The 15,651-nt window shown below is 51.3% G+C and overlaps 1 protein-coding gene and 1 pseudogene across 1 annotated transcript; one reads left to right on the top strand and one right to left on the bottom strand.

Moving 5' to 3' along the window:
• Positions 1–1,394: 1,394 nt before the first annotated feature.
• Positions 1,395–2,707, bottom strand: LOC112892854 (annotated as a pseudogene).
• A 5,953-nt stretch (positions 2,708–8,660) lies between these two features.
• LOC112894048 (acyl transferase 9) lies at positions 8,661–11,970 on the top strand. The gene is made up of 2 exons (XM_025961620.1): positions 8,661–9,194; positions 10,937–11,970. The coding sequence occupies exons 1-2, from the start codon at positions 8,769–8,771 to the stop codon at positions 11,762–11,764; spliced, it is 1,254 nt and encodes a 417-aa protein (XP_025817405.1). The 5' UTR covers positions 8,661–8,768; the 3' UTR covers positions 11,765–11,970.
• The last annotated feature ends 3,681 nt before the right edge of the window (positions 11,971–15,651 follow it).

Below are 15,651 nucleotides of genomic sequence, written 5' to 3' on the forward strand. Positions count from 1 at the left end.
CGCCGCCCGCGAGCTCCTGCCCCGCCCCTGCTCTTCCCGCCGCCCGCGAGCTCCTCCCCCGCCCCGCCGCCGCCGCCCGCGTGCTCCTCCCCTGCCCCGCCGCCGCCGCCCCCTCTCTCCCCCCACACCCCCGCGCCGCCGCCCCTGCTCCTCCCCCCGCGCGCCGCCGCCCCTGCTTTTCCCCCGCACGCTGCCGCCCCTGCTCTTCCCCGCGAGCCGCGCCGCCGCCCCTGCTCCTCCCCCCGCGCGCCGCCGCGTGCTCCTCCCCCCGCGTGCGCGCGTTAGGCGCTCCGGCCGTGGCGTGGTGAGTCATTTTAGAGCCGTAAACGAACACCCCTCTAATATACATCTAAAATATTTATACCTCTAATTGAACGGGCTATTTTTTAGACCTCTCTAAGGATTACCGAACACACCCATACGCAAGAAGGTGTGGCAAGAGGGGTACGACAATGGATGGCACCCAGAGGGATCTGGTCACGGCCCACGGGACCCGTAGGAAAGACAAGCAGCACAAGGAAAACATGAGGTATTCATATTGGTCCGTATAGCATCCGTGGACCAACGCATGACGTGGGAGCCTGTTGCGCAACATACCCCATCAGGGCACAAATAATAGTTTAGCCAGCAATGCATTGGCCGCGTATTCCAACTGACATGAGTGACTAAGCGCACAATTGCTGTTCTCCACGCACCAAAGAAGGGGAGAGAGTACCCCGTTGATCATTGTATGTGGAGATTGGAGATGGTTTCCTGTTGTGGCTGTAGGATAAATTAAAGAAGAGCACAAGTTTGAATATGTGGTGGTTATTATAATGGAAGCTAGCATCTTATGAACTTGGAATTTCGACGGCCAGAAGTTTCAAGTTTATCTTTCCATATTGACATTGTGAAATTTCAATTAGCAATTTAAATTGCAAACAACTATGGCTTCCATTTATAAATAACTTAATCATTTTCACTAAATACTTTGATTTGCCAACCCCTCTTAGCAATAGAACACGTAAACTTCGCCTTATCTTCTTCTTAAGTCTAAGCATAATTTAACAGCGTATCTAATAAGACTAACTAAAATTCAAATTACAAGATACAAAAGAATTACTCTACTTTCAATAAATAGCAACACAAATGTCTCTATATATTCTGTTTTAATATGAATTCATATTCCACAACGCATCATTTGATGATAAAAAAATAGACTATACCTCGGTCTGGGTAAATTAGACTGGGTAAATTAGACAAAACAATGATAATAAATCAACAAAACAAACCCATATTAATAATATTATTTTTAAGTGAAAAAATATAAATACTAGCACTAGATAATTAGCTACCCGAGCTATTTGTGCGTGTCTCCGTGCTAGTTCGAACTACCCTAGCGCATCGCCCATATTTCAGCTTGACGCGGTGAGCCCGAGCCGCTGCAGGTGGTGATCCGTGTCCTCCGGGTGCTCGTCGATGTCCCTGTGGCGCGGCAGCAGCACCCACCGCCCGTCCTCCGCCCTGACCATGCCCTTGTTCTCCGCCTGGTACCACATCGGCGGCACCATGTGCTCGTCGCGGAGGAAGTCGGTGGACTTGTTCACCAGCGCGGGGTCCCTCCCGCGGGGCTCGAACCCCCCGCCGCGCGCGCGGCCCCAGAAGCCGTCGAGCAGGTGGAGGTGCGCCTCCAGGTTGTGGTAGCACGTGATGTCGATGGTGTACTTGAGGAACGGCGACGCCTTGTGGTCGAGCTCGAGCGCCACGCCCAGGTGCGTGTACACGCCGCCGACGCCCAGGGCGTCCACCGCCCGCAGCACGCGCTCCGGGAACGCCGCCTCGTTGAAGAACGTGCCGGGGACCTTGGGCACGCCGTCGTGCACGTTCACGACGCGCAGCGCCCGCACGCCGAGCTCCCGCTCGAAGCGCCTCCGGAAGCTCAGGTTCCCGACGCGCGGCCCCGCGAAGGAGAACACGCAGACCGGCACGGGACGCCCATCTCGACCAAGGGCTTCTGGTTGGTCGTCAGGTCGGCCACCCACTCCAGCCGGGTGATCGTGCCGCGCCACGCGACGGCGATGTCCCGGCGGCCAATGCGCGTCGTCTCTCGTCGGTCGACACGGCCACGTACCCGATGAAGGTGCCCGACTCGCTCCACAGCTTGTCGTCGGCGGACTTTTGCTTCGGGTTCCCGAAGTTGGGAAACTTGAGGTCGTTGCTGGTGGCGTAGAGGTAGCGGCTGACCTCGTAGCCGACGCCGGCGAGGCCGACGTCCTGGAAGAAGGTCTTGGCCGGGTACCTGCAGCTGCCGGAGTAGGGGGGAGAAACGGTCGTAGTCGAAGCTGTCGTAGGTAGCCTGCGCGAACTCGCCGTAGCGGATGAGCTCCGCGCGGAGCACTGGGTCGATGGGGTCCAGCAGCCCCTCCCAGTTGCCGCTGCCGTGGATCTCCCGCCACCGCGCGGCCAGTTCCCCGTCGGAGTGCCCGGACGACGTCTTTGTCACCTGAGACCCGCGGGCCATGTCGCCAATCACGGTGGCCGGCCGATCTGTCGTCGACGCCGAGGCGACATGACGGCGAGAACGACTACGGCCTTGGAGCCTGTTAATTTCCGCATTGTTAGAGAACCACCGGCGCCCGGTCGGAAGCTGCTGTTGGCAGAGGATGTGTGTCGGCCGGCGGTGGGCGATGGGGAGGCTCGGGCAGGAAGAGATGGCGGAGGCCGCCATCATCTGCTTCCTGGTGGTGTGATCGACGCGATGATCAGAGAGATCAGAGGCGATTAGCGAGGCTTGTGTTGTGGTGGCCACGGGTTTCTTGCTTGCTTGGGTGTGCGAGCACGGATCGTAAGCTCACTACATATATGCGTGCAGGGATGAGACACAGAGAGTCAGAGAGACGTTGTGTTGGGTATGCATCGCTCGTGATGGGCGGCGATTGGTGCGTCTCGCGGCCCACTCATGCATGCACGTATGACGACGACGCCTCCACGCGAAAATCCTGTTCAGCGAGGTCTGGCTTGCGGCCTTGCTGGCCCATGACTTGTGTACCTCCACGTGATTGGGACCATAATAATGTAGTCCTATGTGTTCACGGTCCTGGCTTATCTACAGATAAATAAATATATTAATATCTACAGTATCGTGATGCTAGAGCTTGGAGTTGCCGTCTGCCAAGGCGCGACATGTCGTTGGTGACCAATGATGTTCCGTTTTTCTTTAATTTGGCAATGCAATGTAAAACTAACGGTTGTTGTAACCCTTTTCCATCAGCCCGTCATGGGCTACAAAAATGAATGAATGACTTCAGGAGGGATTCTCTCCCCCTCCGTTGATCCTAAAAAAACATCTACAGTATCAAATAAATACAATTCATTTTATGTTGCGGATCATATCGATGTGGCTAAAATTAGTGGATTTTGACCTAGAACAAAGTTGAAATAACCAATAATTTGGAAAGGAGAAAGTATCGTTAAAAGAAGTACAACCAGATTAATAAGATATACGGCACATGAAACCTAACATTTGATTCCTGGCGGGTACCAACCACTTGCACAAACTATTGAAACTATTGTTTGTCTTCAGTTTTCTTACTTTTTGTGCACATTGTCATTCACTCCCGAAGACGCGCTTGCCGTTGCTAGGTGAGTTCCCACTGCCATCACGTATTCTTCTTTTTGACATAGTTTTTTCTGCGCTACTACTAGTTCATTCTTTTATGTTACTAAGGCTAATCACAGTGGGGGATTTCATATCCCTATTTCTAAGAATGCCACATCAGCTTAGAGGATGAATGAAACATTATGTCTCAATAGAGAGTTTCATTTCACTGTTTCCAAAGCTAACCAGTGTAATTAAATGCTAGTTGATCTACTGTGGCATAGGATCCCCCATGAAACAACGGTGGTCACAATGGTCGTTTCCCGCCATTTCCAACGTCTTGGAAACGAGTTAGCGTAGTGCCGTGGGGATGAAACTGGTTCCTTCTCTTCCCTCATTAAATCAGTGCCACATCATAAAAAAATACTGATGTGTCATGGTAATTAATGCCATGAAACTCCCTATGAAACCCCCATTGTCATTAGCCTAACAGTACTCCCTCCGTTTCAAATTGTAGGTCATTTTGCCAAATCAAGATATATAAATTTTACTATATATGTAGACACGATGTATATATCTAGATTAATAGCAAAATCTACAGATCTAAATTTGCCAAAACAACCTACAAATTGGAACAGTAATAAATTATTAGCAAGTATTTCGTACAAAATAGAAATACAAGCACCCCTGTGGACTGCGTGCGGAGCAACGGAAGAGTATGGTAAATCTAAATTTGACAAAACGATTTACAAATTGAACTGAGGGAGTAATAAATTACTAGCAAGTATTTCATCCAAAATAGAAATACAAGCGCCCCCGTGGACCGCGTGCGGAGCAACGGAAGAGTATGGAACATGCACGCGCGGCGCCACGACAGCAGTTGCATGCCAGGCCGGGACGAGACAAATCAAAGCGTCCCTGTAGTATGCAGCCTGTGCATCTCCATGCATGCAATACGCATGCAACTGGTGCTCGCTGTCACTGACATGTTAGGTGGAAGTCACTATCTCACTCCCCGTCACACTGGTCACCGATGGACTCACTCACACAGTCATCACACGCCTTCGATCATGAGCACCGGCCGCTGCCAACGACGATGGGTGCAGAGCCTGCTTGCACGTACTCAATTATTCTACTGTCAGATGCGCGCGCGGCGCGCCCAAGAAAGGAACAAGTTTGCCATGCATGTGCTTTGGCCGACGTGGACATTGGTGTATCGTCCCCACACATGCATCTCCCAAGAAAGGCTTGTAGCAGTGACGGGAAATCGAATCTGCCACGGCGTTCCTGCTGAGTCACACGGGCCCAAAGCAACTGGAGAAGACTGAGAAGTAAGATATTTTCTCAAACCCGTGCTCAAGACTAGACAACTATTTTTAAAATCAAACACTCTGCTGGTACGCGCACCGTGCACGGTGGAGAGGTTCAGAGGCATTACGCCACAACACACATTATCATTGACAGCAGAGATCATTCTTTGCGACCCTGTCTGAGCACGTATTTTATTGAAAAAAGCAGACTGCAAATCATCGGCGGCGGATATATATTTATCAGTGACGCCCTGTCCGGTCAGTCGGCAAAGCATTTTTCGCCGACCATGAAAGCAATCAACAGAGAATTAAAGTTTGATTCACTGAACTGTTGCACGATGATGTTATCCCCTCACATAACCACAAGTTTACATACTGAGACCTCAAAGATTTTTCTCTCTCACCACCTTTGCAAGTTCTCGCTACATGCACACAAAACAATATCTTATGATTGTCTTTATTCTGATTGGATTCTAATTTATTTGCTTGTTTGGAGTCGAGTAGTCTCTTGCCATTATATTAAAAAAATACACGGAAGATATATAGTTACCAATCTTGCAAGAGAACAACAGTGGCAGGCTGGCAGCTCATGAAGTAGTGGCTCACCTGCACGTACTCGTAGACGTAGAAGTGTGGGCCAGCAGCAAAGCAACAGTAGATAGTCCATAGTAAACCCCGCCCGGCCCCGGTGCGGGGTTTACTACGAGCGAGCTATATGCCTATATATCTCCATATTGCGCCTCCAGTTCCTGGGCCGGATTCGCATTGTCTCGCCTCACTGGGCTGAATTCTCATTGACGGTGTCGGTTGTGGGCTCTGTGCATGGATGGAGGGGAGGAGACGGGGCATGCAACGAGGAGGATTATTTTTCTCCCACAGCACTGTGGGCCGGAAGGTAAATGTTCGGGCTTCAGAACGAACTAGTCAGAGAGCAGATTGTGTTTAAACTTTTACTAGTTGGAGATTGAAGTTTATTCCAAAGCTCCTAAGCTGCCGCCTAAAAAGTTCCTAAGGTAACCTAGTACGTTTTCCAAATAAATGAGCCCTTACAGTTGAGCTTCGTTCTTGTGGGAAATTCATATTGCCCATATGCCCAAACATCCATCAGGAACGTGTTCGAGGTTTACACTTTGTAAGCTTCTAAAACAGGCGTGTAATCAACCATGTTGGTGACATCATGGACCACCATGGATCGGGATGGACCGCAGAACCAGCTTCCAACGAAGACGAAGCTCCGACGCTACAGTGGCGTTCAGGCTACAGCTTAATGTAGTCCGTTTCATGATTCACTCCTCAGGTTCTCAGCTAACTCGTCGATCGCAAAATGCCAGGCTGACGGCCGGTAAGACAGAGACCTAATGTTACTTAGCTGATGCCAGGGAGCTCTCTCGATCAGGTGCTTTATTTTCAGTTGTTAAACCCTGTGAGTAGGCACCAGTAGAACATCTTTATTTTCTGCAAAGCAAGCAACAACCCACTGCACATTGCCCCATATTAATTTCATCAGGCAAGCATGCGGCACCAATCATCTCCGTTTGGATAAAGGCGTGGAGCCCTATCATCAGGACCAATCCTAGGTCGTTGCGGTGATACATCTGCAACGCATCCACCCGCTGAAGTTAAAAAAAAAAAAGACGAAAGGGAAACAGCAACCAGCAGCCATCAGTGTGCTAGTAGGCAGTTAGGCACCGCATCATCCTCCAGTGAGTCAACATCCCTTGCGTGCAGGCTTGCAGCGTAGAGCGCGTACGTCTGGCGCCTGCGCGCGTCGCATCCATGGGACATGCATGGTCCTGCTCTCCACTCGACCTGTTCTTTACTCGGGTCGCTCTGTCCTTGCGACCCTCCTGGCACGTTGCTTTACAATTCAACCTGGGCTTAGCCTTAGAAGGTTTAGGACCAGCGAATCAACAGAACAGCCCGTGCAGTGCGCGTGCATGGCTCGCTTTCCTCTTCCACGGAGCTAGCTAGCACTGCTCTTGCCCTGTTGAAAGGCGAGCACGTACGGCTTCAACTTATTGTTCGTCAGAGAGAGTGTGCACCTGCTGCAACTAGGCCACGTTGATGCAGGGCTGCGTACCAGCCGAACGGACGGCACAGTAGAGAGGAAGCTGCTGCCGCGCGCGCCGCAGTGGTTGCTTCTTTTGATGGTGAGTGGGTGCCATGTCTGTTACCGAACGGCGAGCTGATCAATTAGCGGGTAAAGGCAGGATGCGCGTGGGCGCACGTCGCAATGATCAGCACTTAAACCCTAAACTGCAATGCCTGCCACAGTTTGTGCGACCACATCATCTGAGAAGATGACTTTACCCAACCTGACGAAGCAGCCTGAAGACCAATGGAGTCGTCACCTGAAACCTATGCCTTACTGAATTTTACGCCTACGTAGTGTAATATAATCGCAGTAGTCAGAATAAAAAAGAAAAAAACTGACGTGCTAGATCGTGTGTTCTCTTCCATCATTCAGAACACATGCTTGTACCGAACCATACCAACTCCACATGCTGGCTGGATACCAAGGAATTCCATCCATTTCCATGGATCCCAGCCATCAGAGGCTGCACAGCGTCCTACTGGCGGCCGCCGACGACAGGTCCCGTCTGGACAGCACGAGAGGTCACCTTCGCGTGGACTGCCAATAGCTGCGCGTCAACTTGGCTACCGCACATGCTTATCCTCGCAACAATATGAAACGAGGGCGGCTGCGCGGTTGTCTCCATCGGGGCACGCACTCAGGCTAGTTTTCTCTGCATCCATTTGCCGGCTCAAATCAGTGACCGTTTGTAAATTTGACCAGAGTTTGGCAACGAACTTTATTAAACATGCCATTTTCGTCCTTCTTCGGAACCACGCACGATTTATTTGACAATTTTTTTAACAAAAGAAGTTGGTGACATAAAAATGCAAGTTCAATTAATTGGTAAGTTGTGTGTTGTTGGAGTAGTTTATTCCTTTCCGAGACCACTGTAGTGCGAGTAGATTGTAAACGGTGTTCTATTCGTGTATCTGACTGGAACAGCACGTATGCAAGGACGATGAAGCCTGTCGGTTTTTTTATTTTGCATTATGAGTCCTGCAATCGCCTTGTAAAATATGCACACCCGTGACCCGACGAATACTAGTGGTTAAACATCTCTGTCAAATTAAATTTAGAATCAAGATAATAGTAATTGAGCACCTCTTCCTATAAGGCACGGATTAAAAAAAGAAGAACAAGATACTCCATTGGAAGGTTCCTATGCAGGTGAAAGCGTGAGAGGCCCTTTCCAGTGTCCAAACTGCCCGTAGACTCTGTCGGCGCAGGAAGCATGACTACTCAAACTGCAGTACGTTTCGGATTTGCGCCTGTGCAATTTGTTGCAGCCTTGGGGAAAAAAAACTCACTTGGCTCGATCAAATGTTGATCTAGTATATGTTTCATAATGGAAACATGTGGGAAAGCGATCTTTGCACATGACCACTCCCTGGACTTTTAAGTTTTTAAGTGATCTCTGGATTTGCTCGAGCACGTTCATAGTTTGTCACATGGAGATTCTAGATGACGACCACATCCTATCCAGCACCACCAGCCTCTGCCTCGACGGCAAGCGGCATCTGTACGTCAAACATCCATCCGGCGGCAGATCGCGGCCGTCGCCGCCACCGAACTGGCACCGGGATTCAGCGCGCTCTCCCGCGGGCCCCGCTCGCCAGCGCCCACGCGCCGAGCAGTCCCGCAGGCTGCAAGGCCAGCTATAGCTCGGCAGCTCCTCCTCCATTTAAGACCAGCTCAAGCTCAGCGAGGCTCCAAGCTCCCGCAACATCTCCACACAAGCCCGAGACCCGAGAGATAGAGCAGAGCAGGGGAGAGTAGGCGGCGTCGGCGGCGGCGTGCGGAGGACATGGCGGGCTTCAAGGTGACGCGGATCTCGGAGGGCCCGGTGAAGCCGGCGTCGGCGACCCCGGAGGAGACGCTGCCGCTGGCGTGGGTGGACCGGTACCCGACCCACCGGGGCCTGGTGGAGTCGATGCACATCTTCCGGTCGGGCGCGGACGCGGCCCCCGCCGTGATCCGCGAGGCGCTGGGCAAGGCGCTGGCCTTCTTCTACCCGCTGGCGGGGCGCATCGTGGAGGGCGCGGAGCCGGGGTGCCCCGCCATCCGCTGCACCGCCGACGGCGTCTACTTCGCGGAGGCCGAGGCGGACTGCAGCCTGGAGGACGTGCGGTTCCTGGAGCGCCCGCTGCTGCTGCCCAAGGAGGACCTCGTCCCCTACCCCGGCGACGACCGCTGGGGCGTCGAGCCGCACAACACCATCATGATGATGCAGGTAACCTGACCAGCCACCCAATCCGATTATCCGATGCCGCCTTGCTCATCCGCGAAGCGAAGCACGCGCGACGCGTGGGCGCGGGTGGCGTCGGCTCCGGCCGATTGCGGTTGCGTGCGGGAGGGATTTGCCAGATCCGGCCGCGCATCCGCGGTAGATCTGGGGAGGGGAGGCGGGGCGAGGCGAGCGGGGAGCGGAGGCGAGAGAGGTCAAAGGGGGCTTCCAGGGTGGGGAGGTGAATTCGCAAGGCCAGGGAGGTTGACCGTGTCGGTTAAGGAGGCTGCCACGTGGGTCCCACGCGCCGTCTGACCCCTCGTCGCACGATCACATTTTCAGTTTCCAATTTTTTTTTCCGCTCGGGGAAAAAAAGAAATAGTAGGATGCACGGCTAGTAATCAACGGTTAGCTTGAACAGTGGTTTCGCTCGCCGCCGCCTAGTCGCCGCATGACGTTTACAATGAATGGCTTGGAGTTTGTTGGGAGATTGCTCTGTTTCGCGCAAGTTTTTGCGCGGAGACGCCCACGCACCGACGCACGTAGTTGGCGGTTGGCGCGGTGCGCGGATGGCCTCGTGCTGAATCGTGGCGCCGGCAGATCTGGACACGGCCGTGCGGTCGTGCGCGCGCGCGGTCTGGCGCCAACGCCACGAACTACCCAGTTCAGGCGCCGCCAAAAATGGCCTCGAAATTTCTCCCCTGCACAGCTGCACGCCGGCCAGAGAAAAACCGAGCTGGTTTGACACTGATACTAGAGCTACTAGAATCCAGCGCTAGGCAGGCTTGCAGTTGCAGCAGCCGAGCAAAGGCAATCTGCGAGCATCTCGCAGACAGAAAGCCACTGGCATCACTGGCCTTGCGGCAGCAGCATCAGCGTGGCATTGCTTCGACTCCGGGCCTCCTGGGTGCGGCGCGCGCGGGGAGTTTGGTGGGTTTGTTAGGCAGGCCCGCGCTTTGCGTAGACGGCGGCCGGACTTGGTTGCCAGAACCGAAAGCGACGGCCACGAGACGGACCACCGGGATGGCCTGGTCCATTCCGTTCCCCGGGTTTGCACAGCCTGAACGCACGGGCTCTGTGGCCCGTCCGAGGGGAGGCGTGCCGAACTGGCCATGCTCTTGACTAGTAGCTGACCAGTTGTTGTCGTTGCCAGATACTAGCGGTGGTGTGCGAGCTAGCTACGAAGTGGATGTGTAATGTGTTGCTTTGGAGCCAAGGCTCTCGGCTTCTTCTCTGCTTTTGGATACTTTCGTCCACCGACAGGGTTGCTGGGGGTTGTTGGAGATGAGATGTGTCGTGTGTAGACCGCTCGTGGAAACCGTTCTCGGGTACTGTAGCATGTGCTGAAGTACTCTCTTTAGTGCTGTTGGTTGCGGCTGTGGGTGCTTTGCCGCCGCGTGATGGCCATCATGCTTTGGCTTTGGCATGTTAGCACTCATGGCGTGGACCCGTGGAAGGACTAGACAGAGTGGCAATGGATTTTCTTGGTTCGGATTTGAAGCTGGTCTCTTTCGGTAAAGCAAACTTATTTGCAGGACAATACTGAATAAACCAATTAACAATGCTCGGTTTCCACTTTCCAACAAGGTGTGGATTTACATGAAGTTTGTTGAAGCTCCGACCGAATGTTTTCGTAGAGATCTTTCGGAAATAAGATAATGTTTTTGTAGAGACTAGTAGCATGCCGTCTTGTTCGGGCTCGAAATGCAGTGCTGAATTGATTGAATGACATTCTTGCATTGTCTCAGATCACCAAGTTCACCTGCGGCGGGTTCGTGATGGGGCTCCGGTTCAACCACGCGTCGGCGGATGGCATGGGCGCGGCGCAGTTCATCAACGCCGTCGGCGACATGGCGCGGGGGCTCGCGGAGCCCAAGGTGAAGCCCGTCTGGGACAGGGAGAAGTTCCCCAACCCCAAGATCAAGCCCGGCCCGCTCCCGGAGCTCCCCGTGCTGGCGCTGGACTACATCGTCCTCGACTTCCCCACCGGCTACCTCGACGGCCTCAAGAAGCAGTACAAGGAGCACAGCGGCAAGTTCTGCTCGGGCTTCGACGTGCTCACGGCAAAGCTCTGGCAGTGCCGCACCCGGGCGCTGAACCTGGAGCCTAACGCCGAGGTCAAGCTCTGCTTCTTCGCCAGCGTCCGGCACCTGCTCAAGCTCGACAGGGGATACTACGGCAACTCCATCTTCCCGGTGAAGATGTCCGCGCCGGCTGAGAAGGTGCTCGGCTCGTCCATCATGGAGGTCGTGGACATGATCCGGCAGGCCAAGGACAGGATGGCCGTGGAGTTCTTCCAGTTCGCCAAGGAGGAGACCGACCAGGACCCGTTCCAGATGACCTTCAACTACGAGTCCATCTACGTCTCGGACTGGAGCAAGCTCGGGTTCTCGGAGGTGGACTACGGCTTCGGCCCGCCGGTGTTCGCCGGCCCGCTGGTGAACAACGACTTCATCGCCTCCGTCGTCATCCTTAAGGCGCCGCTGCCGCTCGACGGCACGCGGATGCTCGCCAGCTGCGTCACCAAGGAGCATTCCGAGGAGTTCGTTCGTGGCATGAAGGCAGACCTGCCATGAACTTTCCTTTTATAGCTGAAATGGCAAAATGACTGCAGGGAGATGGATGGTGACACAAAAGATGCTTCTGTTTGGTTAATGTTGCTGTTACTTTTATTTGTATTTATTTGTCACATTATCTTGGTTAATACTACTCTAGACAGCAAATTCTATCTTTTGTACCATTTGATATGAGACAATAAAAGGGTATACTGTCAATTTGATTATCTGATGGCCTTTCCTCCTCTTCTTATCTCTTTTTCGAAATAAACTTCTCCTCTTAACTAAATGCTAAGAAATGCATGTATTGCATGTGTCCGAAAAAATAATAAAGAAATTTTAGAGAGAGAGAGTAGAGAGAGTCAATCCAAAGCTCAATTATATATTGCGTTCTCTCATTTTCTCCTCTCATTTATAGCAACATCCCTAATTTCCGATCGCCTAAAAGTTTCTCCTCTCTCAATTTTCATAGCTACGTGACTTTTTATATGCTGATCTAATTGTTAAAAAATTGAACATAATATAATAGAAATATAAAGAAATCATGGCTCCTCTCTCACACAAAATGAATTACAGGAAGAAGCTCTTATTTTGTAGGTTTCACTTTAGTTTGAGTGCATAAAACAAAAGCGGCCAAACAACCTTTTTCTGCTAGAGATGATTCCATTGATGGTACAAAAGTAATACTCATTTTTAACTATATATATGTTTAAACTATTAAGTCATCCTAAATGTCTTATATTTTTAAGATGGGTCTGGGATTAGCTCATCCTCTACCCTAATTCCTATCTTACACCCTTTATCTTGTTTAAATAATCGGTGTTAACTTTTATGAATTTCTCCATATTCCCCCTTATATGATGACATGATGCAGTACAACAACAACAACAACAATAACTTAGCCTTTTGTCCCAAGCAAGTTGGGGTAGGCTAGAGATGAAACCCACAGAAGACAAGAATAAGAAACATAAAAAGTACACAAGCCAAAGGAAGGGTTAGGGGTTAAACAAAAAGTAACAAAGGTCACGGTTCAGGTACATTAATTGCTAATCTCCAAGCGCTCCTATCCATAGCTAATTCCTTAGCGATATTCCACTCCTTAAGGTCTCTCTTAACCGTCTCGTCCCAAGTTAGTCTAGGTCTACCTCTACCTCTCTTTACATTATCGCCCCGCTTTAGAACTCCATTACGCACCGGCGCCTCGGGAGGCCTCCGTTGTACATGTCCAAACCATCTCAACCGATGTTGAATCAACTTCTCATCGATAGGTGCCACCCCGACCCTATCTCGAATCTCTTCGTTCCGGATTCTATCCCTTCTTGTATGCCCGCAGAACCAACGCAGCATACGCATCTCTGCTACACTCAGTTGCTGGACATGTCGCCTTTTTGTAGGCCAACATTCAGCACCGTATAGCATCGTTGGGCGAATCGCCGTCCTATAGAACTTACCTTTTAGCCTCTGTGGCACCTTCTTGTCACAGAGGACGCCCGAAGCCTGCCGCCACTTCAACCACCCGGCTGAAATTCTATGTCTAACATCTTCATCAATGTCTCCATCTTTCTGAAGCATTGATCCTAGATACCGGAAAGTATCCTTCTTGGCCACCACTTGACCTTCGAGGCTAACGTCCCCATCCTCATGCCTAGTCGGGCTAAAGTCGCACATCATATACTCGGTCTTGGTCCTACTCAGTCTGAAACCCCTCGACTCTAACGTGTGTCTCCACAGCTCTAACTTCATATTAACCCCTACCCTACTCTCATCAACTAGCACCACATCATCAGCAAAGAGCATACACCAAGGGATATCACCCTGTATGTCCCTTGTGACCTCATCCATCACCAAAGCAAATAGATAAGGGCTCAATGCTGACCCCTGATGTAGTCCTATTTTAATTGGAAAGTCACTGGTATCGCCATCACATGTTCGAACACAAGTCATCGCATCCTTGTACATATCCTTGATGAGGGTAATATACTTAGTTGGAACTTTGTGTTTTTCCAAGGCCCACCACATGACGTCTCTCGGTACTTTATCGTACGCCTTCTCTAGGTCAATAAAGACCATGTGTAAGTCCTTCTTCTCCTCTCTATATCTCTCCATCAACTGTCGTACTAAGAAAATCGCCTCCATGGTCGACCTTCCAGGCATGAACCCAAACTGGTTTTGGGTCACCCTTGTCAATCCTCTTAGGCGATGCTCGATAACCCTCTCCCAAAGTTTCATCGTATGGCTCATCAGCTTAATCCCCCGGTAGTTAGTACAACTTTGAACATCTCCCTTATTCTTGAAGATCGGTACTAATATACTTCTCCTCCATTCCTCCGGCATCTTGTTTGACTGGAAAATTAGGTTAAAAAGCTTAGTTAACCATACTACCGCCCTCTCGCCCAGGCATCTCCACACCTCAATAGGGATGCCATCGGGACCCATCGCTTTACCTCCCTTCATTCTCTTCAAAGCCTCCCCGATCTCTGCCTCCTGAATCCTCCTCACAAAGCGTCTGTTGGTATCATCAAATGAGTCGTCCAACTCGAAGGTAGGACTCTCATTTTCCCCATTAAACAACTTGTCGAAGTATTCTCGCCATCTGTCCTTGATCTCCTCATCCTTCACCAGAAGTCGACCTGTCCCATCCTTGATGCATTTGATTTGGTTTATGTCCCTTGTCTTCCTCTCGCGGGTCCTAGCTATCCTATAAATGTCTTTCTCTCCTTCCTTCGTACCTAGCCGTTGATACAGGTCATCAAAAGCCTGACCTTTCGCTACACTTACAGCTCGCTTTGCAGACCTTTTCGCTAATCTATATCCCTCGATGTTGGTTGCGCTCTTGTCGAGGTGAAGGCGTTTGAAACACTCTTTCTTCTCCTTAATAGCCCTTTGCACCTCGTCATTCCACCACCAAGTCTCTTTTACTTCCTGCTTGCCTCCCCTACTCACACCAAACACTTCTGAGGCCACCTTCCGAACACATGTCGCCATCTTTAGCCACATATCATCTACATCTGCTCCTTCTTCCCAAGGCCCCTCGCCTAGCATCCTCTCCTTAAACGTCTGAGCCTCTTCCCCTCTAAGCTTCCACCACTTCGTTCTCGCAATCTTGGCACGTTTGTCCCGGTGGGCACGTACCCGAAAATGAAAATCCGCCACCACAAGCTTGTGTTGGGGGACAACACACTCCCCAGGTATTACCTTACAATCTAAGCAGGCACGTCTATCCTCTCTCCTAGCAAGGATAAAATCGATTTGGCTCGAGTATTGTCCACTATGGAAGGTCACTAGATGGGACTCCCTCTTTCTAAAGAGGGTATTCGCTAACAGCAGGTCGTAGGCCAACGCAAAATTCAAAACATCCTCCCCCCCTCGTTCCTACTACCATACCCGAAACCCCCGTGTACTCGCTCATATCCTACATTAGTCACATCCACATGGCCATTGAGGTCTCCTCCTATGAAGAGCTTCTCACTGATAGGCACGGTACTAACCATGCTATCAAGGTCTTCCCAGAACTGACTCTTGGAGCTCTCACTAAGACCTACCTGAGGGGCACAGGCACTGATCACATTCAGAGCCAAATCTCCAATAACCAACCGCACTAGGATAATCCGGTCGCCTTGCCTCCTAACATCTACAACTCCATCCTTAAGGCTCTTATCGATCAAGATGCCTACACCATTCCTACCCGAGGTTGTCCCCGTGTACCAAAGCTTGAAGCCAGAACCCTCCACTACCTTCGCCTTCTGGCCCTTCCATTTAGTCTTCTGCACGCATAGAATATTTACACGCCTCCTAATTGCTACATCGACTAGCTCTCTTAACTTACCTGTTAGAGACCCTACGTTCCAACTACCTAGACGAATCCTAGTTGGCTCGGCTAGCTTCCTTACCCTTCGCACCCGTCGAGA

The sequence above is a fragment of the Panicum hallii genome, chromosome 5, assembly GCF_002211085.1.
Source record: "Panicum hallii strain FIL2 chromosome 5, PHallii_v3.1, whole genome shotgun sequence".
Taxonomy (NCBI): Eukaryota; Viridiplantae; Streptophyta; class Magnoliopsida; order Poales; family Poaceae; genus Panicum; species Panicum hallii.

Excerpts from the sequence above, each read along its gene's own strand:
- LOC112894048 (XM_025961620.1), top strand. The coding sequence starts at position 8,769 with ATGGCGGGCTTCAAGGTGACGCGGATCTCGGAGGGCCCGGTGAAGCCG. Across the intron at positions 9,195-10,936 it reads ACACCATCATGATGATGCAG|ATCACCAAGTTCACCTGCGG; the intron begins GTAACCTGACCA and ends GCATTGTCTCAG.